At 50.0% G+C, this 18,584-nt stretch overlaps 1 protein-coding gene across 1 annotated transcript in view; it reads right to left on the bottom strand.

The window, feature by feature from the left end:
- Window positions 1-229: 229 nt before the first annotated feature.
- The window catches only part of LOC124009558 (cullin-3-like), a 33,840-nt gene continuing 15,485 nt past the window's right edge, over window positions 230-18,584 (bottom strand). Inside the window, exons 9-16 of the mRNA XM_046321449.1 lie at window positions 16,970-17,140; window positions 16,467-16,574; window positions 9,130-9,254; window positions 8,939-9,035; window positions 8,057-8,191; window positions 7,702-7,888; window positions 7,164-7,309; window positions 230-797 (exon numbers count right to left, since the gene is read on the bottom strand). Coding sequence (XP_046177405.1) covers window positions 666-797; window positions 7,164-7,309; window positions 7,702-7,888; window positions 8,057-8,191; window positions 8,939-9,035; window positions 9,130-9,254; window positions 16,467-16,574; window positions 16,970-17,140 — 1,101 coding nt within the window. The 3' untranslated portion in view covers window positions 230-665. The remainder of the gene's footprint in view (window positions 798-7,163; window positions 7,310-7,701; window positions 7,889-8,056; window positions 8,192-8,938; window positions 9,036-9,129; window positions 9,255-16,466; window positions 16,575-16,969; window positions 17,141-18,584) is intronic.

Here is an 18,584-nt window from a genome sequence, read left to right as displayed (position 1 = left end):
AGGTAAAAAATATGTTTAAAAAAAAATTGTTGTAGCAACTAAGGATTCTAGCTTTAAGTATGTCTAACCTGCCCTCATTGTCTTTCATTGGTAATAAAGAACGTGGCCTTAAACACAGATTGAGTATATCCCTGTCTGAAACTCAGGACACACACACTTGAATTCAACGATTTGTGTTAGCCTGAGATCAGCATTAAATAATTGTTGGTTAAGAAATAAAACCTCAATATTCAATATTTTTTTTATTTTTTTTTGTTAGCAATCCACATTTGCTGTTTTGTTTTTAATAATTCATTCTCATTTTTATACAGTATTGAAAAACAAAAAAAACAACAAAAAAAAAAAGTGGTGCATTCACATCTTTCCCAAGGGATTCTTTTAAGGTCGATCTCTACAAGGGTAAAACGGTGAAAAGCTGGAATCCATCCATGTTGAAATTCTCACAGGGAGTAAGAGTAGTTGGCCTGATAAAAAAACAAATCTACAACACTTCATGGATTTTTTTTTTGTATTATTTTTTTCCTTTTAACTTCTGGTTTTTGTCATTTTTGTAAAGGGAGGAGTCAGCTTCCCAGCATTTATCTTTTAAAAAGGAACTTCCCCAGTCCATGCGCACAACACTCCCCCTCAATCCATTTCTCCTCTCCCACAACGCTCCTCTCCTCTTATGCAACGTAGGTGTAGACTTTGCGATCCTCAGGCGTCCGTGCCAAATATTCTCTCTCTATGAGTCCTTCAATGCGCTTCTTAATGACCACGGGGCTGGGGAGGAACCGGGCCCTCAGCTGCTGGGTGACCTGGGGAGAAAGGCAATACAATAACACTATTAGACACTACATTATCGTTTCTCTGGTTCAAGAGACTGTGCTGAAAATGTCCTTGAAATATCATGTTAATGTCCTGTACCGAAATTCTATGTCCCGAAATATCCAGTTTATTTTCATTAAAAACAATAACATGATGATAGGTGAAAGAATAGCACTGAGATGATTGCCGGCACTCATGTTGCAAAAGTTACCTCAAAGTACTCACTGAAATACTGTAGGGATAAACATTTCCATGTAAAAATATAAATTGAAAACAAAATCTTATATTCAACCAAATTGACTCAGAAATGATCTAGGGATGCAGATTATAATAATAAAAACTATCTTCCAAACCTGGCTGCACACCAACCCTACACATGCTGTGACGAGGGACTGAATGGACAACAGATGGAAATGTACCAGCTTTGCTCAGAGACAATTTATGCTTTTGATCCGAAAATGTGGTCAGTGTTTCCATATGGAGGCGTTGCGGAGCCTCCGGAAGCATTCAGAGGTAAAACTGAGCTCCATACCGCATCGCCGTGCACCTTGCACATTTCGAAACAACGCAGAGTGCTCCGTAAAACTAAGCATTGACATGATTGATTGATGGAAGGTGAGGGGGGGGTCCTGTATAAACACAAACTCACTTCCTTGACAACAGCTCTGCACTGCTCTGAGAAGTACGAATGCCCTGACTTCTGCAGTGGCCCGATCATCCTTACTGCTGCACGGCCAATGCAGACAACAGATTGGCCACACAGCGCCTTTTAGTCTGAAATATTGAACAATATGTGTTGTCCCTGTGAAATAAACCAAGTCCAGGGCAGTACAGCAGGTGGAGATCAAGGCAGAGAGTTCTCTCCAGACCCCATGGGCCGGTTTCCCTAAACAGATTCAATGGAAATTCTCCCATTGAGCTAGTTATTCTTTAGTCTAGAGCAGGGGTGTCAAACTCAAATACCCAGTGGGCCAAAATGTAAAACCTGAACAAAGTCACGGGCAACGTTGAACAAATTAACCTTTTAATATGGACCCAAACAAGTTTTGCTTTAACATTGAATATGGAACAAGCATCGCTTATTACCATACAATATATCATTTAATAGTGGAGACAAGCAAAATCGAAATTTCAAATGCAAAATCGAATTTCAAATGAAAAAAACACATCAATGGCAGTCATTTATTAAATAAATAACATTTAAATAAAAATTGTATGCCTCTTTTCTATTTGCAGCCTTATGATTTAAATACCAAAATAAACCTTTTCCACTGGCTAATAATTTTACAAATAAAATGATAATAAATCAATCAACCATTCAAGCCCATGCCTTGTAGCAAGAAAAAGTGCATAAAGAAAACATTAATTATTGCACACTGGTCTAATCTGATGTGCCCAAGCCAGATACCTGGCATCTCTTCTTGGATGCTAGTTCATCAATGTCTGGGCTCAAGCTCTGAGCTGAAGAAATCCTCAGTATCGAGCGAAGATGTTCATCAGTCAGACGTCTCCTGTGAGTTGTTTTGGTCATCTTCATCGAGGAGAAAAGTTGCTCGCATAGATAAGTGCTGCCGAACATGGAGAGCATCTGAGCAGATTGGGTGCGGAGCTGAGGCATTGTGTCAGGGATGAACCGTGGAAACTGTGCGGCGCCCACAGCATCATACTTTGACTTCAGCGTGTCATTGCACTGGAGTTCAATCAGCTCCATTTGGATGTTGGTTGGTGCATTTTCCACATCAACTGCGAAGGGATTACTAAGCAGTTCAAACTTGCATTTCTGGGCATCGAAGTCGGCAAATCGCCGGCTAAACTCAGCGGCGAGAACACTGAGTTTTTCAGCAAACTGTGCGCATGGGAACACGGCGGTAGAGATCTGCGCTTTTATGGATTGGCAGCTGGGAAAATGGCAAGGGTTTCCTTGCAGCATCTGATTCTCCCACAGGCACAGTTTAGTTTTGAAGGCCCTCACTGCAGCGTACATGTCTGTGATGATGCGCCCCCGCCCCTGAAGCTGCAGGTTCAGCGCATCGAGATGGCTCGAGATGTCACAGAGAAAGGCCAGCTCACACAGGAACTTTTCCTCCCGGAGCTCTGCTGTATCCTTCCCTTTGGTTTCCAGGAATTGACATATTTCCTCACGCAGCTCGAAACATCTGTTCAGTACTTTTCCTCTGCTTAGCCATCTCACCTCTGTGTGATACGGCACGTCTGCGTATTCCGAACCACACTCCTCCAGAAAAGATTTAAACTGGCGGTGATTTAGACCTTTGGCTCTTATAAAGTTAACTACCTGTGTTACTGTGGTCATAACATGTTCCATCTTTAGGGCTTTGGCACACAGTGCTTCCTGATGTATGATGCAGTGGTAAACAGTTAGCTCACCTGCACAGTTCTCTTCCCGCATCTTCTCCCGAACCATGCCCACCAGTCCACTCTTTTTACCGCACATCGCTGGCGCACCATCTGTCGTTAATCCAACGAGTTTATCCCACGGCAGCTTTATTTCACTTACACATTTGGAAACCTCCTCAAAGATTTCCTTTCCTGTGGTTGTGCCATGCATTGATTTGAATCCTAATAGCTCCTCTGTAACACACAGATTTGAGTCCACTCCACGGATGAAGACTGACAGCTGAGCAGTATCAGATGCGTCGCAGCTCTCATCCACAGCGAGGGAGAACGCAACAAAATCTTTTCCCTTTTCCATCAGCTGGTCATACAGATTGGTGGCAAGATCACATGTGCGATCAGCTACTGTGTTCCTGCTCAGGCTCACGTTTGAAAATGCTTGTTTTTTCTCTGGGCATACGAGGTCACAAACCTTCATCATGCACTTTTTCATGAACTCTCCCTCATTAAAGGGCCGGGCTGATTTTGCGATCTCTGCTGCCACTATATAACTGGCCTTTACAACAGCCTCGCTGTGTGATGTGGCTTTTTTAAACATATTCTGTTGTGAAACCAAACTTCTTTTAATCTCCTCTACTTTCTGGCTCCTTTGAGTCATGTCCAGGTCCTTGTATTTGTCATGATGTTTCGTTTCATAGTGTCGTCTAATGTTGTACTCCTTACTTACAGCCACGTTGACTCCACAAACAAGACAAACAGGTTTGTCTTTTACATATGTAAACAGATATTCTGCCTCCCACTTGTCCAGAAAGCTCCTGTTTTCTGCCTTTCTTTTCGCCATTTTTGGGAAGGGTTAGCTCGCTGACAGTTGTAGCGTCTATGTTGCTATGACTACTGTCACAGAGGAGAGAGCGTTTCTGGGTCCTGTCCTGATTGGCGCGCGAAAACAGCAGAGCATTATGGGATTCGTGGTATTAGTGGTGAATGCGCTGTATAATACCGGCGGGCCAGCTCTAGTAGTAATTTGGTATTGTCTCGCGGGCCAAATATAATTACCCCGCGGGCCAAATTTGGACCACGGGCCAGAGTTTGACACCCATGGTCTAGGGCAAAGGTCCGTCCTCCACCCCTTTTTCCTCTGTCCACAGTAACCCCCGAAACTGATAAGTGGTCTAGTAGATGAATGTCAATGGGTTGGTAGGAGAACGGAAGAGGCTCCTCCCCTCCTCTACAGCCACCTTTCATTGGGAAGAGTCACGTGAATACTACGAGTCTTTATTAGAAGAGGCTCCTCCCCTCCTCTACAACCACCTTTCATTGGGAAGAGGCACGTGAATACTACGAGTCTTTATTAGAAGAGGCTCCTCCCCTCCTCTACAGCCACCTTTCATTGGGAAGTCACGTGAATACTACGAGTCTTTATTAGAAGAGGCTCCTCCCCTCCTCTACAGTCACCTTTCATCGAGAAGAGTCACGTGAATACTACGAGTCTTTATTGGAAGAGGTTTGGAATCTGCCTCACCCCCTTTGAATCCGTGTTTGTTTTGTCTGTATGCTTTTCTCCTTCAGACGTGTTAAAACAATATGCCTCAAGGTTTTACCTAGAAAATGTCTTGCACAACCAACTTGTTTTTATCATTTCACAGATGTATTTTGGGAACCACCCTAGTAAACGTCATTTAACTGATGACGCACGAGAGAAGGAGCTTCTCATTTCATAAACGCGCTTTTTTTTCTCTACTTTCCCTCTTCTTCTTCAAAAAGGAGGGGAAAGGAAGTCTCCATTTGATTTGCTCAACTGCTGAAAGGCCATCTCCATGGTAACACTACCACTTACCGTTAGAATCTCTATGGATGCCATATAGGCCTAAGCTTACTCTGTGTCCAGGAAACAACTCACCTCCTACCGGGACGCCGAGGCCTCCTCTACCTACCGGGACGCAGAGGCCTCCTCTACCTACCGGGACGCAGAGGCCTCCTCTACCTACCGGGACGCAGAGGCCTCCTCTACCTACCGGGACGCAGAGGCCTCCTCTACCTACCGGGACGCAGAGGCCTCCTCTACCTAGGGACCTCCTCTCTACCTACCGGGACGCAGAGGCCTCCTCTACCTACCGGGACGCAGAGGCCTCCTCTACCTACCGGGACCTACCGGGACAGAGGCCTCCTCTACCTACCGGGACGCAGAGGCCTCCTCTACCTACCGGGACGCAGAGGCCTCCTCTACCTACCGGGACGCAGAGGCCTCCTCTACCTACCGGGACGCAGAGGCCTCCTCTACCTACCGGGACGCAGAGGCCTCCTCTACCTACCGGGACGCAGAGGCCTCCTCTACCTACCGGGACGCAGAGGCCTCCTCTACCTACCGCCGGACGGAGGCCTCCTCTACCTACAGAGGCCTCCTCTACCTACCGGGACGCAGAGGCCTCCTCTACCTACCGGGACGCAGAGGCCTCCTCTACCTACCGGGACGCAGAGGCCTCCTCTACCTACCGGGACGCAGAGGCCTCCTCTACCTACCGGGACGCAGAGGCCTCCTCTACCTACCGGGACGCAGAGGCCTCCTCTACCTACCGGGACGCAGAGGCCTCCTCTACCTACCGGGACGCAGAGGCCTCCTCTACCTACCGGGACGCAGAGGCCTCCTCTACCTACCGGGACGCAGAGGCCTCCTCTACCTACCGGGACGCAGAGGCCTCCTCTACCTACCGGGACGCAGAGGCCTCCTCTACCTACCGGGACGCAGAGGCCTCCTCTACCTACCGGGACGCAGAGGCCTCCTCTACCTACCGGGACGCAGAGGCCTCCTCTACCTACCGGGACGCAGAGGCCTCCTCTACCTACCGGGACGCAGAGGCCTCCTCTACCTACCGGGACCGGGGACGCAGAGGCCTCCTCTACCTACCGGGACGCAGAGGCCTCCTCTACCTACCGGGACGCAGAGGCCTCCTCTACCTACCGGGCCTCCTCTACGCAGAGGCCTCCTCTACCTACCGGGACGCAGAGGCCTCCTCTACCTACCGGGACGCAGAGGCCTCCTCTACCTACCGGGACGCAGAGGCCTCCTCTACCTACCGGGACGCAGAGGCCTCCTCTACCTACCGGGACGCAGAGGCCTCCTCTACCTACCGGAGGCCTCCTCTACCTACCGGGACGCAGAGGCCTCCTCTACCTACCGGGACGCAGAGGCCTCCTCTACCTACCGGGACGCAGAGGCCTCCTCTACCTACCGGGACGCAGAGGCCTCCTCTACCTACCGGGACGCAGAGGCCTCCTCTACCTACCGGGACGCAGAGGCCTCCTCTACCTACCGGGACGCAGAGGCCTCCTCTACCTACCGGGACGCAGAGGCCTCCTCTACCTACCGGGACGCAGGGACGCAGGCCTCCTCTACCTACCGGGACGCAGAGGCCTCCTCTACCTACCGGGGACGCAGAGGCCTCCTCTACCTACCGGGACGCAGAGGCCTCCTCTACCTACCGGGACGCAGAGGCCTCCTCTACCTACCGGGACGCAGAGGCCTCCTCTACCTACCGGGACGCAGAGGCCTCCTCTACCTACCGGGACGCAGAGGCCTCCTCTACCTACCGGGACGCAGAGGCCTCCTCTACCTACCGGGACGCAGAGGCCTCCTCTACCAGGACGTCAAGGCCTCCTCTACCAGGACGTCAAGGCCTCCTCTACCAGGACCTCAAGGCCTCCTCTACCAGGACGTCAAGGCCTCCTCTACCAGGACGTCAAGGCCTCCTCTACCTACCGGGGACGCAAGGCCTCCTCTAGGCCTCCTCCTCCTCTACCGGGACGTCAAGGCCTCCTCTACCAGGACGTCAAGGCCTCCTCTACCAGGACGTCAAGGCCTCCTCTACCAGGACTTCAAGGCCTCCTCTACCAGGACGTCAAGGCCTCCTCTACCAGGACGTCAAGGCCTCCTCTACCAGGACGTCAAGGCCTCCTCTACCAGGACGTCAAGGCCTCCTCTACCAGGACGTCAAGGCCGCACCCACCTCTGCTACCAGGACGTTGTGCTGCATCCTCTTTCTGGACTTCATGATGCGGACGATGGCCGCCTCGATCTCATGCTTCCTGTCGTCGTCCACCTTCTGCCGCGTCTCCTTCCTCTCTGGGTCCGACTCGCCCTGCTTAGCAGCGACTGGAGGGAGGGAGAAAGCGAGAGACAGCAACCTTAGCACGGCGGAGGGAGGGCTGTCAACCTCGGCGGAGGGGGCTGGGGGGGGCCGCAACCTCAGCACAAGGCCACGTTCAGTAGCCGAACGTTGCAGATAGAAATACCACAAATAGAGCCAATTATTTTGCAAAACACGACATGTCAGAGAAGCATGTTTGTTCTAAATAGCATATCTCTATCTGCGCGTCCTGCTGAACACATCTCAGGTCATAAGGGCAAAGTCAAAGGTCAACATGCCCAGATGTTAAATGAGCAATAGTTGGAAGATGACCCCCTAAGCCTGTAGCTCCCCAGACCAGAAGACCACTGTGATATGGGTCATTTTATCATTTAGAATAACAGACAGACACACTCACCCGTCTGTATTTTGACTCTGTGCAGCTTGGAGGTAAACTGATCGTTGACTGTAAACACGTGGCCGTTCTCGATCTCCTTGGACTTGGGCTCCTTGGTGAGAACGCGCTGTGTGGGCTTCCCGCAGGCCAGCGACTGCAGGGCTCGCACCAGCTCCCTCTCCGGTATGTCCGTCTCCTGCTGGATCTCCTACAGTGGGGACGGGAGTGGAAGAGAGGGTAAAGGAGCATTGGGAGTGAAGGAGGAAGGGGAGCAGAAAATGGGAGGAGGAAAGAAGATTTTTTTTCAGCTTGCCATCTTTATCTGTGAATTCTAACACTTTGATGTGATGGAGACTGACCTGTATCTGGCTCTTACCTCAAACGTGGACTTTTCTCTGTTGTTGAAGAGTATGAGGATGGTCATCTGGAAGGTGGAGACCTGCAGTATGTGCTTCCTGGTGTTAGAGCCCGTCACCTGGGCTCCTCCCACTCCCACCTCCGAACCATCCTCCTGGAGAGACGGAGAGAGACTGTGACTGACCCAAACTTTAAGGAAAGCTTTGACTATGTACAGACTCAGTGAGCATAGCCTTGCTATTGAGAAAGGCCGCCATAGCCCGTCTTCTCTTGAGAGTCAGGTCTGCCTATGTGCTCACTGCCCACAAAATGAGGTGGAAACTGAGCTGCACTTCCTAACCTCCTGCCCAATGTATGACCATATTAGAGACACATACTTCCCTCAGATTACACAGATCCACAAAGAATTCGAAAACAAAACCCAATTTTGATAAACTCCCATATCTATTGGGTGAAATACCAGTGTGCCATTACAGCAGCAAGATTTGTGACCTGTTGCCACAAGAAAAGAAGTGAAGAACAAACACCATTGTAAATACAACCTGTATATATGTTGATTTATTTTCCCTTTAGTACTTTAACCATTTGCACATCGTTACAACACTGTATTTATACATAATATGACATTTGAAATGTCTTTATTCTTTTGGAATGTTTACTGTACATTTTAGTTTTTCACTTTTGTTAATGATCCATTTCACTTAATTTGGCAATGTTAACATATGTTTCCCATGCCAATAAAGCCCCTTGAATTGAGACAGAGTGACCAGAGGTAGAAAGAGATGGAAATGGGTTAAGAGAAGGGAGAGTGGAGAGAGAAATGTAAAACAGTATTGACAGTTCACATCATTCTGAGTAGACACCCCCCCCCCATGCCTTATTGTCGACAGGAAACCTTTACCTTCTTGATGGGGCCGTGGAAGGTTGCGTTGAGGTCAGCTGAGCCCATGTGGTGCTGGAGGGTCAACTGTCTGCCACTGTGTTTGGCCAAGTAGAACCTAACAGAAAAATATATATTAAATTGACTACACTGTGGAAGACACATGTAATAGATAACAGATCCATCGATGAGGCTCAGAGCATGGCCGGTACCTTCTGAAGACCTCGAAGGCGTGTCTCGGGGAGGGGGGGATGGTGCATTTGGGCGTGGCCGACTGTGTGGGCCAATAGCCAGTGGTGAGTACTCTTACTGTGAGGTCGACGCCCCCTAGAGACAGCTGGGAGAAACGGCAGTCACAACATGAAAAGGAGAACCAAGACACACAGGAGTCCAGGGTTTAGAACACAGAAACAAGACATGTTAGGGCAATGCCCGTTTTTCATTTGATAGAAATAGGTGGTGACAACGTGGACTGTTAGGGGGGGTGGTGACAACGTGGACTGTTAGGGGTGTGTGTGTGTGTGTGTGTGTGTGTGTGTGTGTGTGTGTGTGTGTGTGTGTGTGTGTGTGTGTGTGTGTGTGTGTGTGTGTGTGTGTGTGTGTGTGTGTGTGTGTGTAGACAATGTGGACTGTTAGGGGTGTGTGTGTGTGTGTGTGTGAGTGTGTGTAGACAATGTGGACTGTTAGGGGTGTGTGTGTGTGTGTGTGTGTGTGTGTGTGTGTGTGTGTGTGTGTGTGTGTGTGTGTGTGTGTGTGTGTGTGTGTGTGTGTGTGTGTGTGTGTGTGTGTGTGTGTGTGTGTGTGTGTGTAGACAATGTGGACTGTTAGGGGTGTGTGTGTGTGTAATGCAATGACATCTCCTGGTTTCAATGATGTTTCTAGAGACAATATCTCTCTCTTCATCACTCAATACCTAGGTTTACCTCCACTGTATTCACATCCTACCATACCTTTGTCTGTACATTATACCTTGATGCTATTTTATCGCCCCCAGAAACCTCCTTTTACTCTCTGTTCCAGACGTTATAGACGACCGATTCTTATTGCTTTTAGCCGTACCCTTATTCTTCTCCTCCTCTGTTCCTCTGGTGATGTAGAGGTGAATCCAGGCCCTGCAGTGCCTAGCTCCACTCCTATTCCCCAGGCGCTCTCTTTTGATGACTTCTGTAACCGTAATAGCCTTGGTTTCATGCATGTTAACATTAGAAGCCTCCTCCCTAAGTTTGTTCTATTCACTGCTTTAGCACTCTGCCAACCCGGATGATCTAGCTGTGTCTGAATCCTGGCTTAGGAAGACCACCAAAAATTCTGAAATTTTAATTCCAAATTACAACATTTTCATACAAGATAGAACTGCCAAAGGGGGCGGTGTTGCAATCTACTGCAAAGATAGCCTGCAGAGTTCTGTCCTACTATCCAGGTCTGTACCCAAACAATTTGAACTTCTACTTCTAAAAATCCACCTCTCTAAAAACAAGTCTCTCGCCGTTGCCGCCTGCTATAGACCACCCTCTGCCCCCAGCTGTGCTCTGGACACCATGTGTGAACTGATTGCCCCCCATCTATCTTCAGAGCTCGTGCTGCTAGGCGACCTAAACTGGAACATGCTTAACACCCCAGCCATCCTACAATCTAAACTTGATGCCCTCAATCTCACTCAAATTATCAATGAACCTACCAGGTACCCCCCCCAAAGCCTTAAACACGGGCACCCTCATAGATATCATCCTAACCAACTTCCCCTCTAAATACACCTCTGCTGTCTTCAACCAAGATCTCAGCGATCACTGCCTCATTGCCTGCATCCGTAATGGGTCAACGGTCAAACGACCTCCACTCATCACTGTAAAACGCTCCCTGAAACACTTCAGCGAGCAGGCCTTTCTAATCGACCTGGCCGGGGTATCCTGGAAGGATATTGATCTCATCCCGTCAGTAGAGGATGCCTGGATATTTTTTTTAAATGCCTTCCTAACCATCTTAAATAAACATGCCCCATTCAAGAAATTTAGAACCAGGAACAGATATAGCCCTTGGTTCTCCCCAGACCTGACTGCCCTTAACCAACACAAAAACATCCTATGGCGTTCTGCATTAGCATCGAACAGCCCCCGTGATATGCAGCTGTTCAGGGAAGCTAGAAACCGTTATACACAGGCAGTTAGAAAAGCCAAGGCTAGCTTTTTCAAGCAGAAATTTCCTGCAACACTAACTAACTTCCTGCAACACTAACTCAAAAAAGTTCAAAAAAGTTCTGGGACACTGTAAAGTCCATGGAGAATAAGAACACCTCCTCCCAGCTGCCCACTGCACTGAAGATAGGAAACACTGTCACCACTGATAAATCCACCATAATTGAGAATTTCAATAAGCATTTTTCTACGGCTGGCCATGCTTTCCACCTGGCTACTCCTACCCCGGTCAACAGCACTGCACCCCCAACAGCAACTCGCCCAAGCCTTCCCCATTTCTCCTTCTCCCAAATCCATTCTGCTGATGTTCTGAAAGAGCTGAAAAATCTGGACCCCTACAAATCAGCCGGGCTAGACAATCTGGACCCTTTCTTTCTAAAATTATCTGCCGAAATTGTTGCCACCCCTATTACTAGCCTGTTCAACCTCTCTTTCATGTCGTCTGAGATTCCCAAAGATTGGAAAGCAGCTGCGGTCATCCCCCTCTTCAAAGGGGGGGACATTCTTGACCCAAACTGCTACAGACCTATATCTATCCTACCATGCCTTTCTAAGGTCTTCGAAAGCCAAGTCAACAAACAGATTACCGACCATTTCGAATCTAACCATACCTTCTCTGCTATGCAATCTGGTTTCAGAGCTGGTCATGGGTGCACCTCAGCCACGCACAAGGTCCTAAACGATATCTTAACCGCCATCGATAAGAAACATTACTGTGCAGCCGTATTCATTGATCTGGCCAAGGCTTTCGATTCTGTCAACCACCACATCCTCATCGGCAGACTCGACAGCCTTGGTTTCTCAAATGATTGCCTCGCCTGGTTCACCAACTACTTCTCTGATAGAGTTCAGTGTGTCAAATCGGAGGGTCTGCTGTCCGGACCTCTGGCAGTCTCTATGGGGGTGCCACAGGGTTCAATTCTTGGACAGACTCTCTTCTCTGTATAAATCAATGAGGTCGCTCTTGCTGCTGGTGAGTCCCTGATCCACCTCTACGCAGATGACAGCATTCTGTATACTTCCGGCCCTTCTTTGGACACTGTGTTAACAACCCTTCAGGCAAGCTTCAATGCCATACAACTCTCCTTCCGTGGCCTCCAATTGCTCTTAAATACAAGTAAAACTAAATCCATGCTCTTCAACCGATCGCTACCTGCACCTACCCGTCTGTCCAACATCACTAACTACTCTGGACGGCTCTGACTTAGAATACGTGGACAACTACAAATACTTAGGTGTCTGGTTAGACTGTAAACTCAACTTCCAGACCCATATCAAACATCTCCAATCCAAAATTAAATCTAGAATTTGCTTCCTATTTCGCAACAAAGCATCCTTCACTCATGCTGCCAAACATACCCTTGTAAAACTGACCATCCTACTAATCCTCGACTTTGGCGATGTCATTTACAAAATAGCCTCCAATACCCTACTCAACAAATTGGATGCAGTCTATCACAGTGCAGTCCGTTTTGTCACCAAAGCCCCATATACTACCCACCATTGCGACCTGTACGCTCTCGTTGGCTGGCCCTCGCTTCATACTCGTCGCCAAACCCACTGGCTCCATGTCATCTACAAGACCCTGCTAGGTAAAGTCCCCCCTTATCTCAGCTCGCTGGTCACCATAGCATCTCCCACCTGTAACACACGCTCCAGCAGGTATATCTCTCTGGTCACCCCCAAAACCAATTCTTTCTTTGGCCGCCTCTCCTTCCAGTTCTCTGCTGCCAGTGACTGGAACGAACTGCAAAAATCTCTGAAACTGGAAACACTCATCTCCCTCACTAACTTTAAGCACCAACTGTCAGAGCATCTTACAGATTACTGCACCTGTACATAGCCCACCTATAATTTAGCCCAAACAACTACCTCTTTCCCAACTGTATTTAATTTATTTATTCATTTTGCTCCTTTGCACCCCATTATTTTTATGTCTACTTTGCGCATTCTTCCATTGCAAAACTACCATTCCAGTGTTTTACTTGCTATATTGTATTTACTTTGCCACCATGGCCTTTTTTGCCTTTACCTCCCTTCTCACCTCATTTGCTCACATTGTATATAGACTTGTTTATACTGTATTATTGACTGTATGTTTGTTTTACTCCATGTGTAACTCTATGTCGTTGTATCTGTCGAACTGCTTTGCTTTATCTTGGCCAGGTCGCAATTGTAAATGAGAACTTGTTCTCAACTTGCCTACCTGGTTAAATAAAGGTGAAATAAAAAAATAAATAGTGTGTGTGTGTGGAGACCAGGTGGACTGTTAGGTGTGTGTGTGTGTGTGTGTGTGTGTGTGTGTGTGTGTGTGTGTGGAGACCAGGTGGACTGTTAGGTGTGTGTGTGTGTGTGTGTGTGTGTGTGTGTGTGTGTGTGTGGAGACCAGGTGGACTGTTAGGTGTGTGTGTGTGTGTGTGTGTGTGTGTGTGTGTGTGTGGAGACCAGGTGGACTGTTAGGTGTGTGTGTGTGTGTGTGTGTGTGTGTGTGTGTGTGTGTGTGTGTGAGACCAGGTGGACTGTTAGGTGTGTGTGTGTGTGTGTGTGTGTGTGTGTGTGTGTGTGTGTGTGTGTGTGTGTGTGTGTGTGTGGAGACCAGGTGGACTGTTAGGTGTGTGTGTGTGTGTGTGTGAGACCAGGTGGACCGTGTGTGTGTGTGTGTGGTGTGTGTGTGTGTGTGTGACCACCAGGGGTGTGTGTGTGTGGAGACCAGGTGGACCGTTAGGGGTGTGTGTGTGTGGAGACCAGGTGGACCGTTAGGGGTGTGTGTGTGTGGAGACCAGGTGGACCGTTAGGGGTGTGTGTGTGTGGAGACCAGGTGGACCGTTAGGGGTGTGTGTGTGTGGAGACCAGGTGGACCGTTAGGGGTGTGTGTGTGTGGAGACCAGGTGGACCGTTAGGGGTGTGTGTGTGTGGAGACCAGGTGGACCGTTAGGGGTGTGTGTGTGTGGAGACCAGGTGGACCGTTAGGGGTGTGTGTGTGTGGAGACCAGGTGGACCGTTAGGGGTGTGTGTGTGTGGAGACCAGGTGGACCGTTAGGGGTGTGTGTGTGTGGAGACCAGGTGGACCGTTAGGGGTGTGTGTGTGTGGAGACCAGGTGGACCGTTAGGGGTGTGTGTGGAGACCAGGTGGACCGTTAGGGGTGTGTGTGTGTGGAGACCAGGTGGACCGTTAGGGGTGTGTGTGTGTGGAGACCAGGTGGACCGTTAGGGGTGTGTGTGTGTGGAGACCAGGTGGACCGTTAGGGGTGTGTGTGTGTAGAGACCAGGTGGACCGTTAGGGGTGTGTGTGTGTAGAGACCAGGTGGACCGTTAGGGGTGTGTGTGTGTAGAGACCAGGTGGACCGTTAGGGGTGTGTGTGTGTGGAGACAAGGTGGACCGTTAGGGGTGTGTGTGTGTGGAGACCAGGTGGACCGTTAGGGGTGTGTGTGTGTGGAGACCAGGTGGACCGTTAGGGGTGTGTGTGTGTGGAGACCAGGTGGACCGTTAGGGGTGTGTGTGTGTGGAGACCAGGTGGACCGTTAGGGGTGTGTGTGTGTGGAGACCAGGTGGACCGTTAGGGGTGTGTGTGTGTGTGTGTGGAGACCAGGTGGACCGTTAGGGGTGTGTGTGTGTAGAGACCAGGTGGACCGTTAGGGGTGTGTGTGTGTAGAGACCAGGTGGACCGTTAGGGGTGTGTGTGTGTAGAGACCAGGTGGACCGTTAGGGGTGTGTGTGTGTAGACCAGGTGGACCGTTAGGGGTGTGTGTGTGTGGAGACCAGGTGGACCGTTAGGACCAGGTGGACCGTTAGGGGTGTGTGTGTGTGGAGACCAGGTGGACCGTTAGGGGTGTGTGTGTGTGGAGACCAGGTGGACCGTTAGGGGTGTGTGTGTGTGTGTGGAGACCAGGTGGACCGTTAGGGGTGTGTGTGTGGACCGTTAGGGGTGTGTGTGTGGAGACCAGGTGGACCGTTAGGGGTGTGTGTGTGTAGAGACCAGGTGGACCGTTAGGGGTGTGTGTGTGTAGAGACCAGGTGGACCGTTAGGGGTGTGTGTGTGTGGAGACCAGGTGGACCGTTAGGGGTGTGTGTGTGTGGACACCAGGTGGACCGTTAGGGGTGTGTGTGTGTGGACACCAGGTGGACCGTTAGGGGTGTGTGTGTGTGAGACCAGGTGGACCGTTAGGGGTGTGTGTGTGTGGACACCAGGTGGACCGTTAGGGGTGTGTGTGTGTGGACACCAGGTGGACCGTTAGGGGTGTGTGTGTGTGGACACCAGGTGGACCGTTAGGGGTGTGTGTGTGTGGACACCAGGTGGACCGTTAGGGGTGTGTGTGTGTGGACACCAGGTGGACCGTTAGGGGTGTGTGTGTGTGGACACCAGGTGGACCGTTAGGGGTGTGTGTGTGTGGACACCAGGTGGACCGTTAGGGGTGTGTGTGTGTGGACACCAGGTGGACCGTTAGGGGTGTGTGTGTGTACACCAGGTGGACCGTTAGGGGTGTGTGTGTGTGGACACCAGGTGGACCGTTAGGGGTGTGTGTGTGTGGACACAGGTGGACCGTTAGGGGTGTGTGTGTGTGGACACCAGGTGGACCGTTAGGGGTGTGTGTGTGACACCAGGTGGACCGTTAGGGGTGTGTGTGTGTGGAGACCAGGTGGACCGTTAGGGGTGTGTGTGTGAGACCAGGTGGACCGTTAGGGGTGTGTGTGGAGACCAGGTGGACCGTTAGGGGTGTGTGTGGAGACCATGTGGACCGTTAGGGGTGTGTGTGTGTGGAGACCAGGTGGACCGTTAGGGGTGTGTGTGGAGACCATGTGGACCGTTAGGGGTGTGTGTGGAGACCATGTGGACCGTTAGGGGTGTGTGTGGAGACCATGTGGACTGTTAGGGGTGTGTGTGGAGACCATGTGGACTGTTAGGGGTGTGTGTGGAGACCATGTGGACTGTTAGGGGTGTGTGTGGAGACCATGTGGACTGTTAGGGGTGTGTGTGGAGACCATGTGGACTGTTAGGGGTGTGAGTGGAGACCATGTGGACTGTTAGGGGTGTGTGTGGAGACCATGTGGACTGTTAGGGGTGTGAGTGGAGACCATGTGGACTGTTAGGGGTGTGAGTGGAGACCATGTGGACTGTTAGGGGTGTGAGTGGAGACCATGTGGACTGTTAGGGGTGTGAGTGGAGACCATGTGGACTGTTAGGGGTGTGAGTGGAGACCATGTGGACTGTTAGGGGTGTGAGTGGAGACCATGTGGACTGTTAGGGGTGTGTGTGTGTGTGTGTGTGGAGACAATGTGGACTGTTAGGGGTGTGTGTGTGTGGAGACAATGTGGACTGTTAGGGGTGTGTGTGTGTGGAGGTATATAACAGTCTTACCCCCGTGGACTGTAGGTGTTGTCTGAACTCGTCCATGGTGGTGTTGGAGATGCTCATGTCTCTGAACATCCCTTCCAGTTTAGAGGTGAACTGACAGCCACACTCAGTCTACACAGAGAAGACAACACAGCACATCGAGTCACACAGCACAGCGAGTCACACAGCACAGCGAGTCACACAGCACAGCGAGTCACACAGCACATCGAGTCACACAGCACATCGATTCACACAGCACATCGATTCACACAGCACATCGAGTCACACAGCACAGCGAGTCACACAGCACATCGATTCACATGTTCAGGGTTGAGACCAGCACAATATGGAAAACCAGGTCAAACAACTACCAGTCCATTCTAATGCTTAGAGATGTAAGATAGTCAAGAACATCCTGATTATTAATGATAATAAAGTAATAATCTAATTCAAATCAAATGATTTAGTTATATATTGGGTATGAAATGTCAATGTGTAATTGACAGCAGACTCGTTCATCTCCTCACCTTTAGCTTAGAGATCATGTTCTTTTCAGAGTCGTCGGAGACACTCTTGTTGGTGAGCAGCCTCCGGGCCAAGTGCTGTTTGTAGTACCTCTCAAACACATCCTTCTCCTGCATGAACCGGAAAAGAACCATGGCCTTGTCCAGGATGGACTCCACCTCCTGTTCTGTCAGCTGGAGACCCAAACAGACAGAGTTAGGATATTGGTTTGAATAGTTTTGGGTAGGTACGGTAGATATGAAAGGTGGAGTAGATATGGAAGGTGGGGTAGGTACGGAAGGTAGCTATGAAAGGTGGGGTAGGTACGGAAGGTAGCTATGAAAGGTGGGGTAGGTACGGAAGGTAGCTATGAAAGGTGGGGTAGGTACGGAAGGTAGATATGGAAGGTGGGGTAGGTACGGTAGATATGGAAGGTGGGGTAGGTACGGTAGATATGGAAGGTGGGGTAGGTACGGTAGATATGAAAGGTGGGGTAGGTACGGTAGATATGAAAGGTGGGGTAGGTACGGTAGATATGAAAGGTGGGGTAGATACGGTAGATATGAAAGGTGGGGTAGGTACGGTAGATATGAAAGGTGGGGTAGGTACGGTAGATATGAAAGGTGGGGTAGGTACGGTAGATATGAAAGGTGGGGTAGGTACGGTAGATATGAAAGGTGGGGTAGGTACGGTAGATATGAAAGGTGGGGTAGGTACAGAAGGTATGGAAGGTGGGGTAGGTACGGTAGGTATGGAAGGTACGGTAGATACGAAAGGTGGGGGAGGTAGGGTAGGCGCGGGAGGTAGGGTAGGCGCGGGAGGTTGGCATGGAAGGTAGGGTAGGTATGGTAAGGAATGGAAGGTAGGGTAGGAGGTAGGGTAGGTATAGGAGGTAGGGTAGGTATAGGAGGTAGGGCATGGTCGGTAGGTGTGGAAGGTAGGGTCGGTGTGGAAGGTAGGGTCGGTATGGAAGGTAGGCTAGGTATTGAAAGTATGGATGGTAGGGTAGGCATGGACAGTAGGGTAGGCATGGAAGGTAGGGTAGGCATGGAAGGTAGGGTAGGTAGGGTAGGCAGGGTAGGCATGGAAGGCAGGGTAGGCATGGAAGGCAGGGTAGGCATGGAAGGCAGGGTAGGCATGGAAGGCAGGGTAGGCATGGAAGGCAGGGTAGGCATGGAAGGCAGGGTAGGCATGGAAGGCAGGGGCATGGAAGGCAGGGAAGGCATGGAAGGTAGGGTAGGTATGGTAGGTATGGAAGGTAGGGTAGATATGGACGGTAGGGTAGATATGGACGGTAGGGTAGGTAGGTATGGAAGGTAGGGTAGGTATGGAAGGCATGGAAGGATAGGGTAGATATGGAAGGATAGGTTATGTATGGAAAATAGGGTATGTATGGAAGGTAGACATGGAAGGTAGGGTAGGTAGGGGTAGGTATGGAAGGTATGGAAGGTATGGACGGTAGGATATGTAGGGTAGATATGGAAGGTCGGGTAGGTATGGAAGGTAGGGTAGGTATGGAAGGTAGGGTAGGTATGGAAGGTAGGCTAGGTATTGAAAGTATGGACGGTATGGAAAGTAGGGTAGGTATGGAAGGTAGGGTAGGTATGGAAGGTAGGGTAGGTATGGAAGGTAGGGTAG

This window comes from Oncorhynchus gorbuscha, linkage group LG22, assembly GCF_021184085.1.
Source record: "Oncorhynchus gorbuscha isolate QuinsamMale2020 ecotype Even-year linkage group LG22, OgorEven_v1.0, whole genome shotgun sequence".
Lineage (NCBI taxonomy): Eukaryota > Metazoa > Chordata > Actinopteri > Salmoniformes > Salmonidae > Oncorhynchus > Oncorhynchus gorbuscha.
Note: the sequence above shows the minus strand (reverse complement) of the source record. Positions and strands in the feature narration are given on the sequence as shown.